We start from the raw sequence: 24220 nt of genomic DNA, 5'->3' as shown, positions 1-24220 counted from the left end.
CCAACTTTCTCCCCTTCTTTGCACAAGCACAATTGCTCTTTCTGTGAGTTTTTATAGTGGCTAGTTAAAACAGCTCCTGGTGTTGGTCTGTACCAATTGCTTTTTTAAGCTATTACCATAGCAAAAAAAATGTCCCTATATCAGCATTTTTTATTCACTTAGATATTGCATTACACTCCTCTGTATTTGATTAGATTGCCTCTCTGGGCAGAGATTGGTCTCATGATTTGGTAAATCACTCAAGTTCCAGAAAGTAAAAATGAAATGCAAGTAGAATCCTGATGTGATTAAGAAATTATTTCTGCTGCTATTTTGATAGAAAAATCACAAGAGGTTTTGCATTTGAGAAGCTTGGAGTCTTGTTGGTGTTAAGCATTAAAATTTCTAGAAGGTACTTTGCATGATGCAAAACTTGTGCCCTATCCTGTTTTGTCATGCCAAAAAGGGATCATTCATTCATCAAATAAGAGTCCCCATGAGAGCTCTATCATATCATTAAAGTAAATATTTCTACAGCTATACTGCATTCTCCTCCATAGTAAATATCCACATGGGGAACAAGTGGTTTTAGTTTCTCTAAACAGTGACGATATTTTCTTTTTCCATATGCTCTAGTTTCCTGTCAGAATGCTGTTCCTACAAGCTTGCCTCCAGGCCTGGTGGTCATTGAAAAGATTATTTCTCCAGAGGAAGAAAGGAGGATGTTGGAAAGTGTTGACTGGATAGGAGATGAAGAGACTCAAAATGGTGAGGAAAACCATAGAAATCCAGACCTTCCGTACTTTTATGCTGGGTTTTTTACGGTTTCAGTTTACAAGAGGTCTACATCTTGGTGAATGTATTGTTTGACATCATGAACATGAGCCAGCACTGTGCTCAGATGGCCAAGAAGGCCAATGGCATCCTGGCTTGTATCAGAAATAGGGTGGCATGACCAGGGAAGCTATTGTCCCTTTGTACTGGTGGTGAGGCCACACCTCAAATACTGTGTTCAATTTTGGGCCCTCAACTACAAGGACATTGAGGTGCTGGAACAGGTCCAGAGATGGGCAGTGGAGCTGGTAAAAGGTCCAGAGAGCAAATCCTATGAGGTACATCTGAGAAAACTGGGGTTGTTTAGTCTGGAGGAGGCTGAGGAGAGACATGATCACTCTCTACAGCTACCTGAAAGGGGTTGTAGAAAGATGGAGATCAGCCTCTTCTCCCAAGTAACAAGTAATAGAAGGAGTGGAAAATGCCTTAAGTTGTGCCAGGGGAGGTTTAGATTGGATATTAGGAAAAGGATCTTCACTGAAAGGGTAATCAAGTTTTGAAACAAGCTGCCCAGGGAAGTGATGGAGTCACCATTCCTGGATGTATTCAAAAGATGTGTAGATGTGGAGCTTAGATTTAGTGGTGGACATAGCAATGCTGATTTAATGGTTGGACTTAGTCTTAAAGGTCTTTTCCAACTGAAATGATTCTGTGAGTCTCTGATTTTGTGATAGTATTTTAGAAATTGGGTCTTATATTGCAGGTAATAAACTCCTGAGGTCAAGTGGTCTGAACTGGTAACTCAGGTATGCATTTACTTGAATAATATTACTGCATACAGAAGCAGCTGAAGTGTTTTTTAAGTGTCTTAGGCCAAGCGTAAGGCTGTTCTGTGAAGGTTAGCTTTGTAGTTTAATGTCCAACTGAGGAGCCGTGCTTTCTCTTACAGAGAAGTCAGTGGGAGATACATTCATGATGCTTCTGTCCTTTCATTTTAGCACTGTGGAGTTAAATATCTAAATTTATTAATTGTTTTGGAATTGACTTCAAAGTTTCTATGTAAATTTTGTTCCTTGGAACAACAGAGGTTTTTATTGACCTTATCTAACATGTAACTTGGTGAGTGGTAAAAGTGAAGGATCCTGCTAAATCTATAGGATATTAATCAAGGGTAAGTTCAGAGATCAGGACAACATGCATTAAACATGTCTCAAGAAAATGGATACTCTCTACTTCTTGGATATACAAACCCACCATCAGTGAATGTGATGCTTGATGGAATACAAAAGGTAATAAGGCAGGAATGTTTGCCATGAAGGACAATGGTCGCATATATTGTTTTAACTGTTAATTAAAAATATTCAGGCTTAACAGATCAGATGGAATAGGGAGGCATAGCAAATTGCCTATACTGTTTTATGTGGTCCAGTCTTACTTTAATGTGTTTTTGCAGCTCAGAAGGCTTTGAAGCATAGAAGAGTAAAACATTTTGGATATGAGTTTTGCTATGATAACAACAATGTTGATAAAGACAAACCTTTACCTGGAGGTGAGAGCTTCCCTTAAATCATACTTATTTTGCACTGATGTTTGAACCACTATGTGAAACATGTAAGCATCACTGAGATATAGATGTGAGATTCTAATTAAAAAAGAGGTGAGATTCTAGTAAAAGTAGAGCCTTCATGCATCTTAAGCACATGCTGAGCGGTGCTTTTGAATGAGATTCATTCCACATTACTGTGAGTGCTTAAAACTTGTTTTCCAATCATTTAGAGTCAGATGTTGCTGTCCTTTGAGGCCCAGTCAGATAAGGCTTTTGGGATTGTAATTGACAGTCTTATTTTAGAGGGGTTTTTTTCCATAAAACAAATATATGTTACAAGTTACATACACGTTTGTTTGGGAGTTGTGAAGTATATTGCTTTATTTATTTATCTTGACTAGCTTAAAGCTTGCTGGCTGCACACCAAAATAAAATTTCTTTTAGACTGAAAGCAATTAACTCGTATTTGGAGTTAAGAGCTGTGAGTCAGAGCAAAGCAGGTGAGTCATCTTATGGTCTTCAATCTAAAAGCAGAAAAATAGGAAAATTAAACACCTTCAAGTTTTATGGGAATTTAAGGTGATGGATGTGTACTGCCAGTGGATAGACTCTATTTACACATTGTGGTTTTAACAGTGAAGTTATATAATCATAAAAGCATTGATATTTGAGGATTTTTCTAGTCTCACAAACTATTTTATATGTCAAACAGAAACACATAATTGGGGGAGAACAATTAATAAAAATCAACAGATGTGTGGAAGAGCTGTTACTAACGTGTTTTTGGGTGTTACCTCCAACAGCATTTTACAGTGAAGTCCTTGGGTAAAATAGCAAACCAGTGATTCACTGCAGGACTAGCTCGTTCCTGTTTCAATACCAGTTCAGCAGATTTTTTTTTGTTATTTATTTAATTCAGTAACAGATTTTTTGGGGGTAAATTTTTTAAAGCGCTCTCTGCACAACTTCTGACTTTCTGCATAATTTTATTTCTTGATTGCAACTTCTTTACTGTAGTTGGCAGAAACTTTGCCTCTGATTTGATATGCTTTTATTTATGTCTAGAGATAGTTCAGTTTGCATTTATAAGAAGTGGCCTGCTTTTTAATGCAGAAGCCTTGGAGGTGTGGTCTTTCTAATTGTGAGATGTTATAAATACATCAGTCTTGCAGATCAGGTGCACAATTCTGATGTGTTTGTTACAGCAAATTTGGAGATGAACTTGGATATCTATGAAGCTGTTCCTATGTATTTTATCTGGTTATTAGAGTTATTGTGAAAAGAAAGGACAGAAATGTAAAAAACGATCCTGTCTTGCTTATGATTTTGTTTCTATGACTTAGGTCTTCCTGAAATTTGCGACATCTTCTTGGAGAAGTGCTTAAAGCAGGGCTATATCAAACATAAACCTGATCAACTGACTGTAAATCAGTATGAACCTGGACAAGGTAAGTCTATTTAGCCTTCAAAATTTTTTAGTTTTATTTGAATGATGTTGTGTGATATGGAATATCCCTTTGGTCAGCTCTCCCAGCTGTCTCATCCCAACTTCTTGTGCCCTTTCAGCCACCTCACAGGTGAGAACCAGAAAGAACCTTGACTCTGTGTAAGCACTGCCCACCAATAAATAAAACATCCCTATAGTATCAACACTGTTTTCAGCACAAATCCAAAACATAGCCCCATTGCTTGCTACTGTGAAGAAAATTAGCTCTATCCCAACCAAATCAGTACACTATAATTGAAAATCAGAAGAGTAGCAGCATCTAAATGTGACATGGTGTAGAGACAGGATTTAAGCACTTGCTTAGTGTGTTTCCTCTGTGGCCAGAGATGCTTTGAATTAGAACTGAAGTCTTCATACTGGTTTCTGAAGCTGGGAGCTTGTGTTTAGAAGTACAGTTTTGATACCACTGTTATGGAAATTGATGTTTCAGAGTCCAAGACTGTAACATAGAAACTAACCATAAAAAGATACAGGAATAAATAGTTATCTTTGGTTTTGTAGGCAAGTGCATTTTTTCAATCCAAACACTTCTTGCTTTCTGTACTGTGCCTACAGTGTCCAGGAAATGGCCCTTGCTGCTAGTGCACAGGATATAATGTTAGTGTATGTGATATATGGACTCTTAAGTGTGATGCAAGCAGTGTTCCCTTATCTGAGGACAAGAAATTAGTCTTTCTGTAATCTTTTCCAAACTGGAGACATCTGAAGAGAATTTTTCTTCTAATCACAGCTCTAGGGAATAAATCACATGCTGTGCTTTTTGCCAAGGTCAACCATCAAGGCTAAGTATCTGGCTTGCTTTCTAGAGTGGCTATCTCATTTGTCCTTAGGAAGAAGGGACAACAGCTTCTCTTTCAGAATTAATGTCTGACAGCTAATACAGTGTCTGCCAAACAAGAGTCTGAAAGCTGATCCTATTTATTTATGTATCTGACAATGTTAAATTGATACAGTCATGTACTTTTGGCTGGGACATCAGAGGAAATTCATTAGGATTGTAGATTTCTATCAAGAATAGAAAAATCTTTTAAAAATAAACACAAAGCAAAATACCCCTCCTTGAGTGCAAATTGTTAGGATATGAATGAGCACTGAATGCAGTCATATTAATACTTTTAGTATCTGATTCTGAGCCAGATTGTCATGGGAAATTACGCTTGAGATTTTAAAAAGTGCCTGATAGGGGCCACACTTAAGACATTAAATGAATTCCTGTTTGAGGATGTTCATTCAAGAGTCCTAATGTTGTAGATTTATATTTGAAAGTCACTATCCACTTTTGAATGCTTAGGTGACTCTTGCTATATGCTGCACATGTGGAGTATAGCAGCAGGTCAATGTGGTCTTGATTGGATTGTCTGGATGATGCTGAAGACAGCATTCAGTGATCTGTTTGTCGCAGTGAATTGCCCTGACTTCAGTGCACATGTGAAGGCAGAATTTCGGTGCTTTACACCGAGATAAAGTTACAAGCAAACTTTAGTTCTCACCTCTGCCATATCTTCTGTCAGATTATGTGCTGACCTCATAAAACACTTGCATTGTTTTCACTGAAACTAGTGAAATTCAGAATATTTACACCTGGAGGTAAAAACTGGCCGATCAGAAAGATGCTTTATAGGGCTGACTGACACTGTTGGGAAAAAATATTTTCAGGTCAGGAGTTCAGTAGTGTCCAAAATGAACATAGACAGAGTTTTTAATGAGCAAATAGAACTGTTTTGGTTTGGATCACATAGGAATTACTGTATCTGTCAGGGCCTGCAATGGTGTCAAAAGAAAGCATAGTTACAGTTCTTTCAAGCTGGACTGCTGGCCTTGCTCCACTGCTGACTACAGTTCCCCACCATGTGGTGAGATCTTGCTATGGTATGCACACTGCTGTTTCAGCACTCTATGTTAAGTTGTGTGGCGTGAGCTGCAGGGGATGGCAGTTTCTTTCCAATTAGCAGATCTGGAAATAAAAAAAAGGAATTACCGTTCCTTTGGCAGTTCTCAACTCTGTGTTTACTGATATCCATACACCAGCTACCCGGGAGTTAACCTTGCAATGGTGTCTGGAGTTCTCTTGGAAACTGCAAAGCAGAGGCAGGGGTTGATGCTGACGGTCCCTGCATTGATGGTAGTAGGTCCTAATTCTGAAACTGATACCCTTTGCACAATCATTTGCTTAGCAACAGAGGAAGAGGGTAAGGGAGAAACACATGATCATAGTTGAACTAAGGACCAAAAATCACCTAACATAGTACTTAACACCAACAGTTATGCTAAACTCCCTAAATGGAGCGCATAGTGATTTCAGGTGCTCTGTGCAGCAGGGAGAGCTAGGAAGCAAGGATGGCATTTAGGTGCCCTTAACTGTCTTCTAGGTAATTCCACTGGGAACTATCTGGGCATGTAAATCAGAACATTGTCCTGAGTTCTTTTGGAAGGCAACTCCCTTATTTATCATAAAGTTTTGTTTGCTCAACAATACATCCCACCTTTCTATATGTTCATCCATGGAAATGGAGCTTGCTAACAGAAATAGCACTCTCATTATTATATTGACTTTTTTTTTCTCCTGCAGGAATTCCTCCTCATGTTGATACACATTCTGCTTTTGAGGATGAAATAATCTCTCTCAGTTTAGGAGCTGAGGTAAACTTAACCTTTGTATGTGTTTTGATGGTGTTTTGTTGAGAACTTTCATTTTTATATTGTTTAATATAAGTTAATTGGATTTTTCCACGGTGTATGTTCACACCCCTCGGAGTTCAATATCCAGCACATACGGTAATGTGATAAACTAATTAAATCAGTAGCTGCAATGAGATGTTGTCACTTGAAGGTCACAGAATCTCAAGGGCTGGAAGGGACTTCGAAAGATCATCTAGTCAAAACTCCCTGCCAGAGCAGGACTACATAGAGTAGGTCACACAGGAACTCATTCAGGTGGGTTTTGAATGTCTGCAGAGAAGGAGACTCCACAGCCCATCTGGGCAACCTGTTCCAGTGCTCCCTCACCCTCCCAGTGAAGAAATTCTTCATTGTGTTTCTTTAGAACCTCTTATGTTCCAGCTTATACCCATTACCTCGTATCCTATCATTGGACATCACTGAGAACAGCCTGGCTCCATCCTTCTGACACCCACCCTTTACGTATTTGTAAACATGAATGAGGTCACTCCTCAGTCTCCTCCAAGCTCAAGAGCCCCAGCTCCCTCAGCCTTTCATCATAAAGGAGATGCTTCACTCCCTTTGTCATCTTGGTGGCCCTGTGCTGAACTCTCTCCAGCAGCTCCCTGTCCTTCTGGAACTAAGGGGCCCAGAACTGGACACAATATTCCAGATGCAGTCTCAGGAGGACAGAGTAGAAGGGGAGGAGAATCTCTCACACCTACTGCCCACACCCTTTCTCATCCACCCCAGGATGCCATTGGCCTTCTTGGCCATGAGATCTGCAAGTGAAATCAGTGATATCCTGTTTTTAAATCTTAGCATTCAGTTCTCTGTCAACCTTCCTTCATTTTTTAGTCATATTAGAAAAGGTATCACTCCTGTTTATGTTTCTACTTATCTTTTTCCCTGTGTCACCATCGGTTTCCTCTGGTCTGCATAAGCCTCCCATTATTTTTGTATTCAGTGGGTTAATGTAAATGTATTACCTGCAGAAGGTCCCTACTCAGCTAGTTGCAGTGCAGACACTGATCTCTTGAGCTTCCAACATATGCAGATGATGTAGACCAAGAGTGGGAAGATAAACAGAAGAAAAATAGTCTAGCACGAAGTCATGCAACGTATCAGGAGAAGGACTGAAAACAGGCTATATAATCTAGTCATCTGCTCCAATACAGGATCCCTCCCATGGGACACAGTCCTTAATGAACATCTCTGGTGTGAGTTCTTCCCCACAGTTACAACTTCTGCAAATATGGGAGCCCCCCAAAGGGACACGGCCTCCTCTGGGCATAGTCACTGCCCCTGGCACCAGCTCTTTTACGAAGTGCAAACAAATCTCACCTTCACCAGTCCTCTCCACAAGATGCAGGGGAGTCTCTGCTCCAGCACACCTCCTCCTCTCTTCCCTCATTGACCTTGGAGTCTGCATGGTTGTTTCTCTTCCCACTCCTTGCACCACCACCAGCCAGAAAAGAAGGGACAGAAGAAGGAACAGGAAAACCCTCCTCTTCCAGCTTCTTAAAAAGTGAACATGGAGGCACCTGTCTCAGCCCCAGAAGTGGGTCTGGCTCAGAGCTGGGGAAAGTTTTGAGCGACTTCTTACAGAAGCCATCTTTACAGCCGTTTTCCCCATTACCAGAAACAGCTCCACACAAACCTAGCACACTGAGGGATCTCTCCCTGTTCCTATCTGAAGCCACCAGCCTGTCATTAATTTCTCTCCCCTGTCCAGCTGAGCAGGCGACTGATGGAGTGGGTTTGGTGGATATCTCAACAAGCTCAACCGCCCCACCTTCTGATTTTTCTGTGCATTTCTTGAGAATGTATTCTACGTATCTGTAAGGCATCCTTCCATGCTTCTGTGCCTTGGGCCTTTTGTGACAGTGGAGTCACATGTATTGTGTGTGGCTTTCAAATCTTGCTGTTGAAAAGCTATGTATGCTATATGAAAATTGTCTAATCTGCTCCTTGTTCTCATCTGTCGGTGTGTAGATGACACAGATATCTCTGCTTATAAAGGTGTACCTGTATTACTGAAGTGTTCTCCTGTTACAAAACAACAACTTTGATTAATGTTCTTTAGGTAGAGAGGAACATGGCTGGATATTCTCAGCACTGACATTTTTTGAATCTTTAGTCTGAGCTTTAGCATTGACTTCATCTTTCCTTGCAAGTCACATATCCTCACAAGACGTGTAGTGACTGTGGAGCACTGGGACTCGGGATGAGTCTAAGGAAGGATCGCTTTTTTGTTAACGAGCTTGGCAGTAGTACATCTGTGTTCTTTGGTCTCTTGAAAATGGGCTGACAGCGTTGCTAGTCCTCTCAGCCTGACTATGGATGTATCTGTCTGCTATTCACACAAGCATCCACTTCGGAGTAGAGATGTCTGTGATCAGTTGTGGGGGTAGCATGGCCAGTGGCAGTAGAATTTTTACTGCTTCTTTTCTGAAATCTTCCAGTCTAGGGGCTACTTGCTCATGTGACTTTTGCACTTAGACTTGTCTCAGAGATAGTTGTATTCTCCTCTGTTAAACTGCAGTGTTGTCTTTAACAGTGCCAACACCTCTGTGTTACGTAGCACATGGTAAAGTCAGTTTTTCTCATGGAGTTTCTCTAGAAGGTCTCTAACTGATCTTCTGAGCAGTTTATCCATTTTAAGTTTAATTTTTCTAACACATGCTGAGCATTCAGAGCAGCACAACAGCAGGTGACCCAACCTTACAGCAGTTTTGATGTTGATCTTGTAAATTAAAAGAAATTCCTTTAGTTTACTCTACAAAAACAGTATTGGTGCTGTAATTTCACATTCTGCCCTGGTCTGTGGCCCCAGACTTTCTTGTCTCTTCCATTTTTATTAAAAGGCCAACTCTGGCACAGGTGCTGTGTTACTGCATTGATAAGGCACCATGGGCAGAACATTTCTAGATGATTATATTGCAGCACACTTTTGTGGTGGTCTCAGAGGTAGCAAAAAGCAGAATGATTTTAATCACCTGAGAAATGCAAACCTTTCTGGAAAGTGAACTGCCTGCAGCATTATGATGCTGTTAAAAATCTGAATGTGTGTATTTCAATCAGGGAAGCAGCCAGACTTGGGCCATTGCTAGGTTTCTCAGGCATATGAATTGGCTACAGTCTGTTAGACAGCGCTTGAGTTTCATTGCCTTTTCATAATGGGCCATTAATGCACTTTTCAGGTGCAGGCAATCAAAGCACACTTATAGTAAAACCAGCCAGTGGCCCATGAAATGCTGCATTATTTAATGGCTTTTCTTTCTGATGCTTTTACAACTTTTTATTTCTTTAATGTGTTTTTTTGCACTTAGGTCTTCATCTGATTTTAAAATGTGAATACCAGTTTCAGTAATATGTTTTAGGAGTAAAGCCCTTTACTGTGTTCCTCTGAAAGCTTACCATGTACAAAATTTACTCACTCTGATAATAAATAATTGAAGTTGCATATACAGCAGCAAGCTTTGGTCCCTTCCCCTTCCCCTTCCCCTTCCCCTTCCCCTTCCCCTTCCCCTTCCCCTTCCCCTTCCCCTTCCCCTTCCCCTTCCCCTTCCCCTTCCCCTTCCCCTTCCCCTTCCCCTTCCCCTTCCCCTTCCCCTTCCCCTTCCCCTTCCCCTTCCCCTTCCCCTCCATTGCTAGGAAGAGTCTGACTCCCTCTTCTTCATTCTCTCATGTCAGGTATTTATAGACACATATATATATATCGGTTAAGAGCCATCTTATATGAGCCTGAGCCATCTCTTTTCCAAGCTGATGAGTCCCAGCTCTCACAGCATCTCCTCATACAAAGATATTCCTTAATCATCTTCATGGCCCTGGTGCTGTACTTGCTCCAGTAAGTGCATATCTTTCCTGTAGTAGGAAGTCCAGTCCCAGGACTGGATAGCGTACTCTAGATGCATCCTCCTCAGTGCTGAGAGGAAGAATCACCTCCCTGACCTTCTGACAGTGCTCTTTCTAATGTAACCCAGGAGCCTGTTGGCCTTCTTTTCTTTGAGAGTGCATTGGTGGCTCACGTTCAACTTCTTGTCTACCAGGACTCCAAGGCCCTTTTTGGCAAAGCTGCTTTCTAGCTAATCAGCCCCCAGTGTGTAGCAATGCAGGGGGTTGTTCCTGAGCAGGTCCAGGACTTCTCACTTCTCTTTGCTGAACTTTAGATTCCTGTTGGCATCAGTTCTGCAACCTGTCCAGGTTCCTCTGAGTGGAGACACAACCATCTAGTGTATCAGCCACTCCTCACAGTTTTGTGTTGTTTCTGAACTTGCTGAACTCTGCCCTGTTGTCCAGGTCATTAATGGAGATGTTAAACAGTGTTAGCACCAGTCTTGTCAACCTAGAGTACTCCACTAGTGCCGTGTTTCCAACGGCACTTTGTGCCACAGCTATCTTTAGTGATGCCTTGCAAACTTAGGTGGTGTTACTGAGAATCATCCTTTTCCTCAGTGGCAAATAAGCTTCTGCAGTAACAAAGCACTTTGTACTGTTTAGTTAGAGGGATCATTGTGAGTCTAATTTACTTCTGAAAACTTTATTTGTGTTGAAAAAGGAATAGTTATTGTCATGTGGTGTATATGTTAGTTTTAAATATGAACAGACAATCTTGAGGAAAAAATAAGGGCCTCATTCTTCCCAACACTGCATTCGTCTTGCATCAGATAAACTACACCAATGTAAGTTCTCGTATGAACTGAGGTGTGAGATTCTCTCTCCTATCTCAGTCACGTGGAACAGCTTTGTCAAGAGGTACAGAGACAGCAAGTGGCTCAGTTTTGTTCTAGTTGCTGCAATATGTTATGTTTGGGGAGTGTACAAGAGAGATCAAATTCGATTTGAAGGATAAAAATTTCACTATTCCTTTTTACTACTGCTTATCTTACTTATCTTATGTAAAACCCATTAAATAGTTTGAGGGCAAAGAAATGAGACATGTGATATGTCTTGTCCCATAATGTTCCAGGAAAAGTGAGGATCTCGGCTAATCACTTGACTGGCTTTGACTTTAGCATCTCCTTGGAAACTACAGAATAAAGTGAGCATTCTAGAACATCCTGTGGGCATGTAATGACATTTATAAATCACCCCATTCCTTTATAGGAGCAGATATACTGAAAAGTACTAATATCAATGTCAATGTTGTGTTATTGAATACCACTTCCTTTAATTCAGAAGCTGTCATAGTAGAAGAAGAAAGGCAATGGGGTAAGTTTATTTCAGAGGCATTTTAATTAAGCTTAGCAGCAAACTGTATATCCTGTGTCCATGAATTTTTTCCCTGTTTTGCAGTACTTTGTTCAGTGCTTTCCATGGAGGATTTTCTAGTTTTGAGTTAGGTGTTGTTTTCAGTGCTTCCATTTGGTGTCTCTAAAGATATGTAATTTTACAGTATTTCATCTTAGGAGCCTGACCAAGTTTGCAGCTGTCTTAAACCCCAGTTAAAGCCTGCATCACAGATCCTTTTTCAGATTTGCAGCACGAGTAGAAATCTCAATATTGAGATTTACATTTTTCTACTTTTCCTAATTTGCCATTTTACATGCTGTCATATAAGCCTTGATTTGTTAACATTTTAGAAATACACAGGTAGCATTTCTATAATGAGCTAAGTAGTGCTATGAGCATATCCAACCCATGAACTCTTGCTAGCAGGATTTTCCCTTCCTGGCTGCAGACCTTAACCCCAGTGCAGAGGGTGAAGCACAGTCATAGTTTTCCTGAAGGGTATGTTGTGTTGGCACCATACTATGATTTATGTTGTTCTGTCCCATTTTCCTAATGTCCAGCTGTGATGTGGAAGCCCCAGACTTGTCAGTCTCTCTTCTGTAGCTTTTGCTTTTCCTCCTTGAGTGCCTTACTCTGCTTCCTGTCCCTCTGCCTTGGCCTGGCATGGGGCTGGTATAAACACTGAGACTTCTATGGTGCTCTGGTTGGGGCTGTGGCCTAATGTCTGTGGAAGGGAAGCTTCAGGGTTTTCAGTGAGATCTGTGGCTCAGAATTAAACAGTGGGACCATGTTTGTATCCTCAATGACTTCTGCCTAACTTCTGTTCATCTGAACACATATGCATCATATCTTAGCCTACAGATATTGTCTTGATCTAGAAAGAAAAGCCATGCTTCTCTTAAGCTTTGAAAGCAGAGCAATGTTATAAATAATATCTCCACCAGACATTTTGAAATATGTATGACAGTCATCCTAGAACTAATAGGATGGGGTATACTGCTATTACTCATCTCTCAAGCAGGTAATTGACCATTTTCCCAGCACTTTTGCTTCTGTTAATCTTTTTTAGTCTGTCTTGGTTAACAGACAGGAACCTGTAGCTGCTATAGCAGCAGCTCTATCTGTAACAGCTGCTTGAGAGACTTCCAGAAGCCCGTAGAAAGTCTATATTGTACCTAGCCCTTGGCAGCACTTGTTTCATATCTTGTATGAACTCTAACAAGGTAGCCGGGAACTAGATATTATGTTAACTTTGTGATCCTGCTCTTACTTTGCTCATCTTGGTTAGTTTCTGATTCAGTTTAATTTACTGTTTGCATTGCTTTATTTTTCGAGGGAAGGCAGAGGGCATCTTACTTGTTTAAGGAATTACTCAGTAGCTATACTGAAGTTTTTCTTCTCTGATTGAGGTAAGGGAAATAGTAGTACTGATGATCAATATTTAAAAAGCGATTGGATAGTCAGAACCAAAATATCTCTTAAGTCAGAAGACATTCATTTAAACCACTACAACCTAATGCTCAGTTCAGAAGTTTGTTGAAGTGGCCCTGGGATCCCTGAAGCTCGAGTGTACTTTTCTGTAAGATGTGTTTCTTGAACTGGACCCTTTTTACAGTCATGGATTTTATGATTTCTTGAAGAATAGCAATTCACAGGTTTATCATTTAGCTGGAACCTCAAAGGGACTGTGTTTATAATGGTATACCAAATGAACTTGGTTTGTTCTATTTAAAGTGGTATTTCATTTTTGAAGACTACTGAAACATGTGAAAGGTGTCCTTAGCATCACAAATTAAATGCATCAGGCTTCATAAAACTATCTGTCCTGTTTGCATTTACTCTTTATAAATGTGTGTTTCTTCTTGTCCCTGTCTTAGTATAATGGACTGTCATTGAGCTTGGGGATCAGGTTCAAGGCCCATCAAAATCAAGGGAGGACTTTCTGTTGATATAATTGAATGTTGAATTGTACCCTCTGAGATGAGCAACAAAGCCTACAGCCTTTTGTGGGAATATTTATAGTAGTCTTACTGTCTTTTTTCGGAAAGATGACTATTAAGGAAACATACTGTTCTGGGTTTTTATTTCTGTGCTGGATATCTCTTCCTTGTTGGTATGTTTGAACAGAACCTTATATACAAACATATCCTGTTGATGTGTCCATCTGATCAGTTATTTTAACCTTTGTAAAGATCTCAGAAGTCCAGCCTTCATGTAAATTGTTCAGAGAGAACCTGTCTTCCAATACTTGATCGCCTTCTTCCACAGCCTTGGTTGTTTATAGGCTAATTCTTATTTTAGCCAAAGGTAAAAACAGCAAGGCACCCACTCAGTGCAACTAATGGCAGTCAAGTTTGTTTCTCAAGTGTTACAGAAATCTGCTAACCAATCTTGATATAGCGTTTGCGATGCTACAAGACGAGCATTCAGACACAATTGCCCCCAGAACAGTGATACTCGCATTATTTCTTTAGAAGCTGTGTGGCAGTAATTTGTTGAGAAACAAGACAGCAGCATGGAGATCTCACCTTCTCTGCTACCTCCTCAGATACTTGGGAGGAACGAAATCTAAGCTAAGCTGTCAGACCCTGTATTTTCAAGTTTTATATGTAAAAATATTCTTTGTTTTTTAAATCCCCTTTCATACTGGTGAGACCACTGAGAGGGATGGCAACTTCTCCTAGTTGTACCACTTTGCTTTCTCCTCAGTCAGCTGATTCCTTCTTTTAGCATCTTTTGTTTGCTATTGGTTGTTGATGTTGAGAAAAGGATGTGGGAAGAATGTTCTCGTAGTCTCCTGAACTCCTCTGGACAGCTGCATCAGCAGCGCATCCGAGGTGAATGTTATCCCATGGAAAAATACATAGAGGTGCTATGAAAAATGTCATGTAGTTCCAGTTAGGTTATCACAATCACCTCAAAATCCTATGGCGAGTTAAATGTTTCCTGAACTGTTTGAAGTCTGCAGTAGGGCTGACAATTTTCTGGCTGTGGTCATAGCTGCTAAATAACGAAGGAAAACTGCGTAATTCCTCTACCAACTTGATTCTCTTTGAACAGAACCTGTTGTCTCCAGGCTATTTGCTGTTTCTGTAGCATGCTTACTTTGTATGCTGAGGCAGCAGCGTTTCATTTCCAATTCTCAGATGTCTGGCTGTTATGTCTTTACTGTGACACACAAATACAGATACTGAATTTTTCAGAGGAAGGAAACGTACTCTCTAAAAAGTGTCTTGCTATTGCATTGCAGGAGATTGCTAAATGGTTTCCATTTGGTAGAAAATATGTACATGAATAAAAATCTTGGGAAAACATATCATTATGCATAATATGGCTCTTCTTAAGCTAAAACCTTTTTGTTTATTCTCTCGTTCGACTTCATTCTCCCAGTATACCCTTCACTGAGGTAAATGAACTGCTTTTCAGTGGTGGTAAGATGAATTAACTGTTTAAATATGAAGGTGCTATTTATTTCTTTGAAGAATGTAATCATTATAATAGAAGAAAACTATCGGAGCAGTTAAATTTACATTGAAATAGTTTTTGAGTCAGATTTTGGGTTGACGTTCTTGAAATACAGTTTTTTTTTTTTTTAAAGAAGTAGTTTTCAATGGAACCTTCTGTAATGATGTTTGAGTAGTTACTAATTTATTTTTTTCAAAAAGAATTCTTAATTTTCGTGAGAGGTGTATTAGTGGAAGTTATTTCTATGCCACGTTATTTTTAGAAGATCAGTACTTGATGCATGAAATGGAATCCTGGTGTCTGCCACAAATTAACAGCAAACAGGCTGAAGTCTGGGACATTAAAAAGTCATTTTCTTCAGCTGTTGCATTTCAGCTGTACTTCAGTTCTGGAATTCAATAAAGAAATCTAACTTCATTAGTCAGTGATGTCATCTCTATTTTCATAGGAGCCTATTTTAAGACCTTGGCAAATTTCATGTAGAAATGACAAGTAGTCAGTCAATAATAATAATCACAAGTAGTTTATAAGCAAAGAAAGAAGCTTAATTTGTTGAGCTTCTGCTGTGGTATATGGTAACTGTTGGCTTTCAACTGGACTTCTAAAATACCACCAAGAGTAGCAAGTGAGGTCTGAAGTCTGTCTATGTTTATGCTATCTTTACAAATCTGAGCGTTTTGCATACTCCAGTGTTCTGTTTCTTTCCAGCTATTTTGAGTGTTTCAGGAGGAGTTTCTCCACAGAGCTCATGTTTCAGTAGAGTTCAGTCTGGAAATATTCATTGAGGAACTGGTGATTTAGAGTGGTTGAAAGTGTGCTGGAGCCAGGGCTGTCAGGCCTCTGATCCTGAAAACACTTAGAAAGATTCTGATTTGAGGCAGGGTGAGAGATGTGCTGTTGGCAGAGAGGCAAGTAGGCAGGCAGCCTCTTGGTGCAGTGCAGACGCAATGCAGGTGAAGCTCTGGGATGTTGACTGGGACAACAAAAGAAGGACTGGAAGGGAGCGAAGTTGATGGTGAAGCTGAAAGCAGTGAAAACTGGACACTTGACAGTTCCTTGTGAGGTGTTCTTGCTGTTCCTCCGCTTCCTTAGTTACTTCATCTATTTCTTGACAGTGCATGCTCATGCAAGCCATTGTCAATTCAAAGCCAGATGCTGAGGTCCTGGTAGAGCCCTTTTTTTTGTAACTTCTGGCTGCACTATAGCTCATTGTGCTAATAAAGCAGATGAAGGGAATGAGAGAAGAAAGATGACACTGCTTGTGATAAAAATCTGTAGTGTTTGCCTCTGCAAACTTCAAGATGCATTTTTCCTTTTTGATTGTTTTACCTGCCTTAGAATAATCTATATATGTCAGATGTGTGGTGAAACATAGCAACCGTGTGAATACCTAAAATGGTTTTCTTCAAAAGGTTTTAAAGAAGTCTTTTTGTCTCATTCTGTGTTCTGAATGATAATTCATGGCCTTAGGAAATATCATTAGCCAAGAAGATGACCTTTGTTCATTCTTTTGTTTGTTTTGTGGTTTTTGTTTGATGTGTGGTTCTTTTTTGCCCTTTTTTTGAGAGTGAGTTATATGCTTTTGTCTGCTAAGGAATTACTTTTCTTTATGTATTTAAGCTGTTTCTGTAAATTTATGCCCAGATCTTTGTTCTTCAGTAGGTTTCCCTTTTACAGTGAAGATGCAGAGGATGAAAAAACAGGCCATATGGTAGTTTCTATAGCAATAGATTAAAAGCTGTGTCTTGTCAGCCCTTGTGAGATATGATGCACGAGTTAGTTTGGAAAGACACAGTTTGCATATCTTGTATTCCAGCAGTTCCCTGTTGTTGTAATGGTCTCTGGGACAGTTGTTAGATGGAGTTGTGAGGAGGGTTAGTTGACCTTCATTTCAAACTCAGGCTGAGTAAAGTCATCATTTCATCCTTATGAATTACAGATATTCATCACTAAACTATTTCCATGCTACTTTCTCAGTATGTAGGAAATAGGATTTTTGTGGTAATAGTGCAGGAAGTGATTTTAATTAAGGCAGAATGGTTTCAAACAGAGTTGAGGCCTCAGCTGCATCCATACTAGGGTGTCTTGTAAAATAACTTCTTGTCAGTAGGACTGAGTTCATAATGAAGATATTGAAATTTTAGCATTTAAAGTGCACATGTACACACCTACTTGTATGCTTGAGCTCCTCTGTAATCAGTGGGGACTGTCAGTCCTGCTCAGGGTATGATTCAGCTCACACTAAATTAGACATCTAGTGTCTGGTTTCACAGGTTTCAATTCCCTAATAGGATTTAAAAAAAAAAATCCATGCCCAAACCTAGATGTCTTAATCTTCAACTGAATTGACTCTTCTAACCCTATCACTTGGAGTTAGCTTGGATTCCTGTACTACTCATTACTATCAGGAAGCTAAGACCTGCAGAGGAGAGTAAGGTCTAGCAAACAGCCTCAATATTTATAGAAATTGAGGTATGACCTACTACTACCCACTATATAGGACAAGGAACTTGCAGCATGTTTTCCCCATTCTTTGAAGTACCCTAAATGTTTAAGAACTTGGGCTATTATACAGCAGCTGGCACGTATGTGCCACACTAGTGTTTGGTATGAGTGTACACTCTGAATGTAAGTATTTCAGATCCTTCTTCCTGTAAATGACTCTATCATTATTGTGGGTGTTTTATTCCAAGTTTGGCAGTATTACTCAGCCAATGGCTGGTCTCTCCTGTATCAAATATTGTTTATGTTATATAGAGGCTCTATCCACAGCCATTTATACCATTTCTGTTGATGAAAACTTGCAATTAAAGGTTATAATGTTGATGACAGAATGATGAATGTACAGATAGGGTGGCATGGAAATAAAATTAGGGTTGAAGAGAGTCCTGCTACATGTATCTGCAACCTCAGTAACACGGAAATTGCTGATTACAGCGTGTGTTTCCACAAACAGTAGTAAATGAGCAATGATTAAAAAAGGTGATAGACTCTTTTTGAACCCTGAAGTGTTTCCTCTTCTACTTCAACCCTGAAAATCTCACACTAACTTGCAAGTTTTTAATGTGTGAAAGAATTTCAGATATGCCACAGCACCACATACACAGATGTGTGTACCAGAATCCTGTAAATGTCATCATACTTGCACAGAAAGTTGTACTCATTACAGAACAACTGTGTCTCTCTTGTAAGGACTTGTTCAATGGTTTCTCGGTAGACATTTGATACAGCATTAAACATGTAAATAAGGTTTATTTGTTTTCAGGACCATGCAGGGGATGCAGAACTGCTTTCTTGTGACGCCTGCGTATTAGATTTTGAACAAATTGAGTCCTTTGGAGGCCACTAGGATCAGGATATGTAAGAGTCCTCATGCTCTTATATTAGACTATACTCCATTAGAGATCAAGTGATACAAAATACTGGAAACTCCTTTCCAAAGGAAAGGAAAAGAGTGCTTACTTACATTTGGGGCACGTTCTGCCCTGTATAGGTGGATGCAATTCCCTTTATGTCAGTGTAGTAGCATCCATGGATGTGAGGGAAGACATATGACTGAAAGGATGGAAAATATCGCAGAGGGGAGCTAAGTCTATACAAGAAGACTAACAGCATTATCCTCTTGCTTTCTGTGTCCTAAAAGAGTTTATGCTGAAAGCTAGGGAGGCAATTTATTAAAGGATGAAAATGTAATGTTAGCAAAATTGAATAAACTGGATATTGTTGAGTACTTGACTGAGTCTTTGTCCCTGGATTCACAAAAGAACATCAAGGTCATATTATGAAGTTGGATAGCATTTTCCAGGAAGGAGAAATTTATACCTGTGGTGGCAGAGAGGGAAGCACTGATGATGTGTTTTACTATAGGGATTGAAAGTCTTTTATGTAGGAGTCTAATATTCAACATTGACTTTTAACTGGTAACTGCTAACAATCTGGAGAGGTGCAAAGGCCACAGGTCATGTCCTGACATACAAAAGAAACTGTGATACTTTCAGAGTTAGTAGGAACTGGCATATTTTATGACTAGTCTTTAATGGATTAGGTTTGTTGTGCTCTTCTTTTAGTCTGGCTGTTCAGTTAGCAGGATTAAACAATAATCCTGGATTTATAAAGAGCCTTTTGAAACAAAAGAATTGTCAACTTGAGAAGAGAGAAGTCTAAAAATTTGTAGCAGCAGGAAGAGACTTTGGAGTGGGAATAGCAGCAGTCAAAAGTTAGTGTGTTGCTGCCAGAAGCCCCTCCAGCATCCAAAGCTCTGTCGAGGCTGGGCAGAGCAACCACCCCTGTTGGATGCCACAAGGAGCCAGCATCCAGCTAGTGGGGCAGCTAATCATTTCTAATAGTTTGAGGTTGATGAAGCTCAAGAGATGCAGCCCCAGGTATGAGAGTGGTATATATTCCAGCTAGCTGTGACAAGACCTGGAGAGGATTGTAAGCTGCTTCATCCAACAGTTGTTACCTTGGAAATTGCAGTAATTTTCCTCTTCTTGTATGCTACATGAATCTTGTAAACAGTACAGACAATAAGAGAATTTGTATCATGGAGTCAATGGCACCTGTAATAGCTAGGACAGATACTAGAATGCCGTTCAGTGGATACACTCTTTCTTTGAGGTTATCAAGAAAATCCTAACAAGGTGAGACCTTGAAAGAAAAGAATGAGGTACTGTATATGTTGAAGTAGTTCTAAAACATTCATATGCTTGATTTCAACTAAGAGGAAGAAAAATAGATAATTAAAATGACACATAAATTTCAGGAAGACAGTGCATTGCATGGATGGAAAATTGAGTATAATTTTTGAAGAAAGAAAATCCATAAAGTGTATTAAGCATTTGACTTGTATCAACACAGTGTCTGAGTAGATAAGCAGGCTTAGCAAGAAATTATATGCTTTGGCGTAAATCTGATATGGGGGAGGCCTGGGCATGTGTTGTAAGATTTTTTTTTTTTTTTTTTTTTTTGGTAGACAGTAATGAAATATTTCATTAGCTTGACACTACACTTCCTTTCTGAGAGACCATGATAGAGGATGTAGATATCAGGTAAATTTTCTGTGACCTGGAATATTTGGAGAAGATAATCCCATCCTCTTTCCCTTGAAAATGCATTATTTTTCTGAATTCCAGACCTTGAAATTTAGCATGTTTTTTGCAGCGAAAGGCACTGTGTATTACTGATTGATTGCCTCAGTCCTGTGTAAGCCAGCAGGCTCTTGTCTCTACGTATAGCTGCACTGTGTTGTTCCAGCTCCATGTGTGGGCTTTAAAACTCTCAGCTGTCTTTGAAGTAGACATTCTTTTTCATCTGTTTTACATGTGGGAAACTGCTATGTAGGCTGATAATGTGCCTTTGCTCTCTGAAAATTTGCGTCTCAAGTCTCTGACATTATTTATCATTCCACATTGTGCTCTTTTTAGCTTTAGAGTGTGTTTCATCAAAGGTAGTTTATGAAAATCAAATACAAATTGCATCAGAGAAAGCTTCGAAAAACAATATTGTCATTTCACACCATAGCAGTGAAATCCTGATTGACTTTGTCCTTAGAGCCCTGTTGCATTATATTTCTTTTGCCTTTGGATCGTTAGTTATTTGATAGTGATAGTCATTCACCTCCATCCTCCTGCTTGTTCATGAAGTGCAGTACCATTGCTGTGAATGGCAGTGCAGACTTGTTCTCCAAGGACTTAAGGAAAACATACTTTCTTCCCTCTGTCTTTTATGCCAGATTATTTCTCTTTTCTTTTTTTTTTTTTGGATTTTATGCCACAGGAGCAATATTCATGTTGTGTGTGTCCTTTGCTTTGATGTTTAGCAATCCTTGAAATCCGTTTACTTCATGTCTTCCCTTGTCATGAACATTCTCTGTTAAATAATCATGACAAGTTATTTAAAACCACAAGTTGGTATTATTAGTTGTTTGTTTCTTTTAAGTTTTTTGATGTATGTAGAGATACACTTTTTCCACAGTACAAAGAAAAGAGGTAGAAGTTGTATAAGAGCAAAGCATTCACCACGTTTATGTTTTTGACTGTAATCCCTGGATGACACACCATGGGCTAGCTGGAAATTTGATCTTTATTGACTCTGCCATCTAAGAGAAAAAAGAAAATAGATAAAAATGAAAATAGTAATTGGAAATAGCTCCTGTGGAGCAAAGCTGTCATGAAGCAGATTGATTCAGCTGTGGCAGAGTTGCTTTATTGATTGAAAGTCCTTAGTAAATTAAAAAGAGGAGCAATTGCATTAATCTTTTGTGTGTGTGTGTGACAGTGACAATTTTGAATGTTCTGCTAGGATAAAGACACATATAGGAGTGTGGGAATGTTACCTACTTCAGTCAGTTATAGGCTTGTCAGAGATACGAACAGAGTTCTTAAAAAAATCCTTTGGGGTTAAATGTTCTTCACTGTACTGTAAACAAATTATAGAAGTACTACTCTTGACTTTTTAAGCATTCAGGTGCAGTTAATCTAAGTAAAGGAATGAGGCTTAGGAATTGCTCTAATTTTCTTTCTGAAGTTCATGGTGAGTTCCTTAAAATGGATTCTCTGACTCAATTATGATGTCAAATTTGTTGTTAATAAAGAAAATGCAAAACTTGATTATATTCTAGCAGAAGATCTCTTGTCTGTTTCATAAGCAAAAGTCAGTTTTGGATTTGGATCTTTGACTCTACTTAAGGTCATTCCCCATTTGCAAGTCAATTAATCTTTTATTTATATTTGCCCTGCCAAATCATCATGGCTTGTCATCAGGATGAAATTTGTTTAAATGTGGAGCAGCCACACAGTGTAATGTGATAGTACAGCAGCTTTTTCAACACAAAGCAGGGAGCTGGGATCCTGTACTGGTGAGGACTGAGCTTGCAAGATGTTATGTAGATATAATCATAGAATCACAGAATGGTAGGGGTTGGAAGGGGCCTATAGAGATCATCTAGTCCAATGCCCCTGCTAAAAACAGATCCACCTAAATCAGGTTACACAAGAAAGTGTCCAGGAAGGTTTTGAAGACCTCCAGAGAAGGAGGCTCCACACCCTCCCTGGGCAGCCTGTGCCAGGGCTCCCTCACCTGAACAGTGAAAGAGTTTTTCCTTGTGTTTAAGCAGAACTTCTTGTGTTGCAGCTTCATCCCATTGCCCCTTGTCCTGTCACTAGATACAATAGAAAAAAGGTGCTGTCCCAACTTCCTGACATCCACCATTAAGATATTTATAAGTATTAATGAGGTCCCCTGCAGTTCACTTAGTTCTTGTTGGCTTAGTGAAGCTTAAATTCAGCCAGGAGGATATGCTTTCCTCTTTTACTGTATTTTCATGCCACTTCCGCCTGAAAATCCATCTACCGGGGATAGTTTTGTGGCCTCTCATTCCAAGCGTGCCATGTGTTACAGAGCATGCTTAATCTTTGCTATTTTGAATGCACAGTTGTTAACAGGACAGGGCTTGAACAGCATATTTTGTGAAATGACTCTGGGGCCATGCAGTCGGTAGGGTACAAGGAATTTTAGATGAATGAGCTAAAGCAACAGAGAAGGCAGGGAGCTAGAGGAACTGTTTCCCACTGCTTCATATGGAGTCCCCAGCCTGGCATGTGGAAGTAAAATCAGATGAGGTTCTCTCTGGGCCATGGAGAGAGATGGGAACTGGAAGCATAGGGAACCCCACAGAATTGTCCTCATTGACTCTTGGAGAAAGTATGGTTCTTAAACAACATCTGCAGGAACAGAGCGCTGTAGCTACTGCACACCCAGAAAGAGGGACAGTAACTGTGACTCTGGGAAGGATCTGAATGGAGTGTCATACTGAGTTTATTCTGCCACACTTCAGAAGACGCCAATCTCTGTCTTGTCCCCTCACATCTTTCTCCTCCAACAGCAGTGAGACAGAGAGGCAAATGACAGATTGAGGTACCATCTCACCTGTTTCATTTGACCACTTCACTCCTCACTTTTCTTTACTTTTCCCTTCCTTACTTTCTGGTCCTGAGTAGTTATCCCGTGGTTTCTTTGCCTTGCCAGACAGTTCTGTCTTTTTTACAGAGATTTGCACCCGGTTGTGCTTTATGAGACAACTTCCCCATCAGATCTGTGAAGCTACTGTGTTTCCTCCTTTCACACTCCATGCTTCTTTGAGAATACCTAGAAGAAATTGCTGAGTGCGAGGGAAGGGAAGTAGGTTAGCAAGTGGCTGCCATTCATCTATTTGTGTAACTATTGAAGTGTTTCATAATCATTAATCAGAGCTTATAGATAGGCTTTGTTCCTGTTCCCCCGTACCTCATTTTCCCTTTCAGCCCCACTGTTTGTCACCCTTGTCATTTCTTGCCTTAAATTTAGGTAGCTCATCAGGAGAAGCTGTGTCACTGTGTGGGTGATACTCCAGTGTAAATAATTTATTTCCTAAAAATGTAAATGCCATTGTAGTGTGCTTCAGTGTGCACAACATTAAATAGTAAATGTTGTAAGTGGTAATTTGTATTGCTTAAAAGTCTTGCTTATTCAGTCTCTGTCTTGCTGTTTCTTTGTGTGGAATGACTGATGATTGCAGTTTTCTCTTTGTTAAACGCATCTGTATGCAGAAGCAGAACTGCTTAATTTGTTTCGATCTGGCATACTGTATGAAGTCTGCTTTTAAATTGCGTAGTTAGTAGGTTACAAATCAGGTGGCAGCACTTTCATGGTGCTAATTCTCCAGTGTAGCTGGAACCACTGACTTGAATAGATTTTGACCACTTTTATTTTTTTGGCAAGTAGTCTGTAACTCATTTGGTTTGCTTAAATGACCTGCTGCTTATTTTCCACAGCAAGAGTTTCTCTCATTTGAGAAATGTAAAAGGATAACATTTCTAGCCCAAGCAGAAGCAAAATGTAGCACTGCCATCTGGGCTGTGAAACTGGAATAAAACTGAAAGCGTTACCTCAATGTATTGTCATGGCTAGAAGCCAGGTGGCAAATAATAAAAGGATGGTCTGGTAGTTGGCATCTTAGTCAGGATCTTGGGAGACTGCGTGTGGGCAGGTTGGAAATTATTTATCTCACCTAATAC

The 24220-nt window shown here is 39.7% G+C and overlaps 1 protein-coding gene across 2 annotated transcripts in view; it reads left to right on the top strand.

Moving 5' to 3' along the window:
- The window catches only part of ALKBH8 (alkB homolog 8, tRNA methyltransferase), a 51558-nt gene that overhangs the window by 9403 nt on the left and 17935 nt on the right, over positions 1-24220 (top strand). The window contains exons 4-7 of one of the 2 annotated variants that reach the window (XM_061991938.1): positions 616-747; positions 2207-2302; positions 3643-3747; positions 6376-6446. In XM_061991938.1, the coding sequence (XP_061847922.1) occupies positions 616-747; positions 2207-2302; positions 3643-3747; positions 6376-6446 (404 nt within the window). The remainder of the gene's footprint in view (positions 1-615; positions 748-2206; positions 2303-3642; positions 3748-6375; positions 6447-24220) is intronic. The other variant, XM_061991947.1, reaches the window with a different exon arrangement.

The sequence above is a fragment of the Colius striatus genome, chromosome 1 (genome assembly GCF_028858725.1).
Source record: "Colius striatus isolate bColStr4 chromosome 1, bColStr4.1.hap1, whole genome shotgun sequence".
NCBI classification, from domain to species: domain Eukaryota; kingdom Metazoa; phylum Chordata; class Aves; order Coliiformes; family Coliidae; genus Colius; species Colius striatus.
Note: the sequence above shows the minus strand (reverse complement) of the source record. Positions and strands in the feature narration are given on the sequence as shown.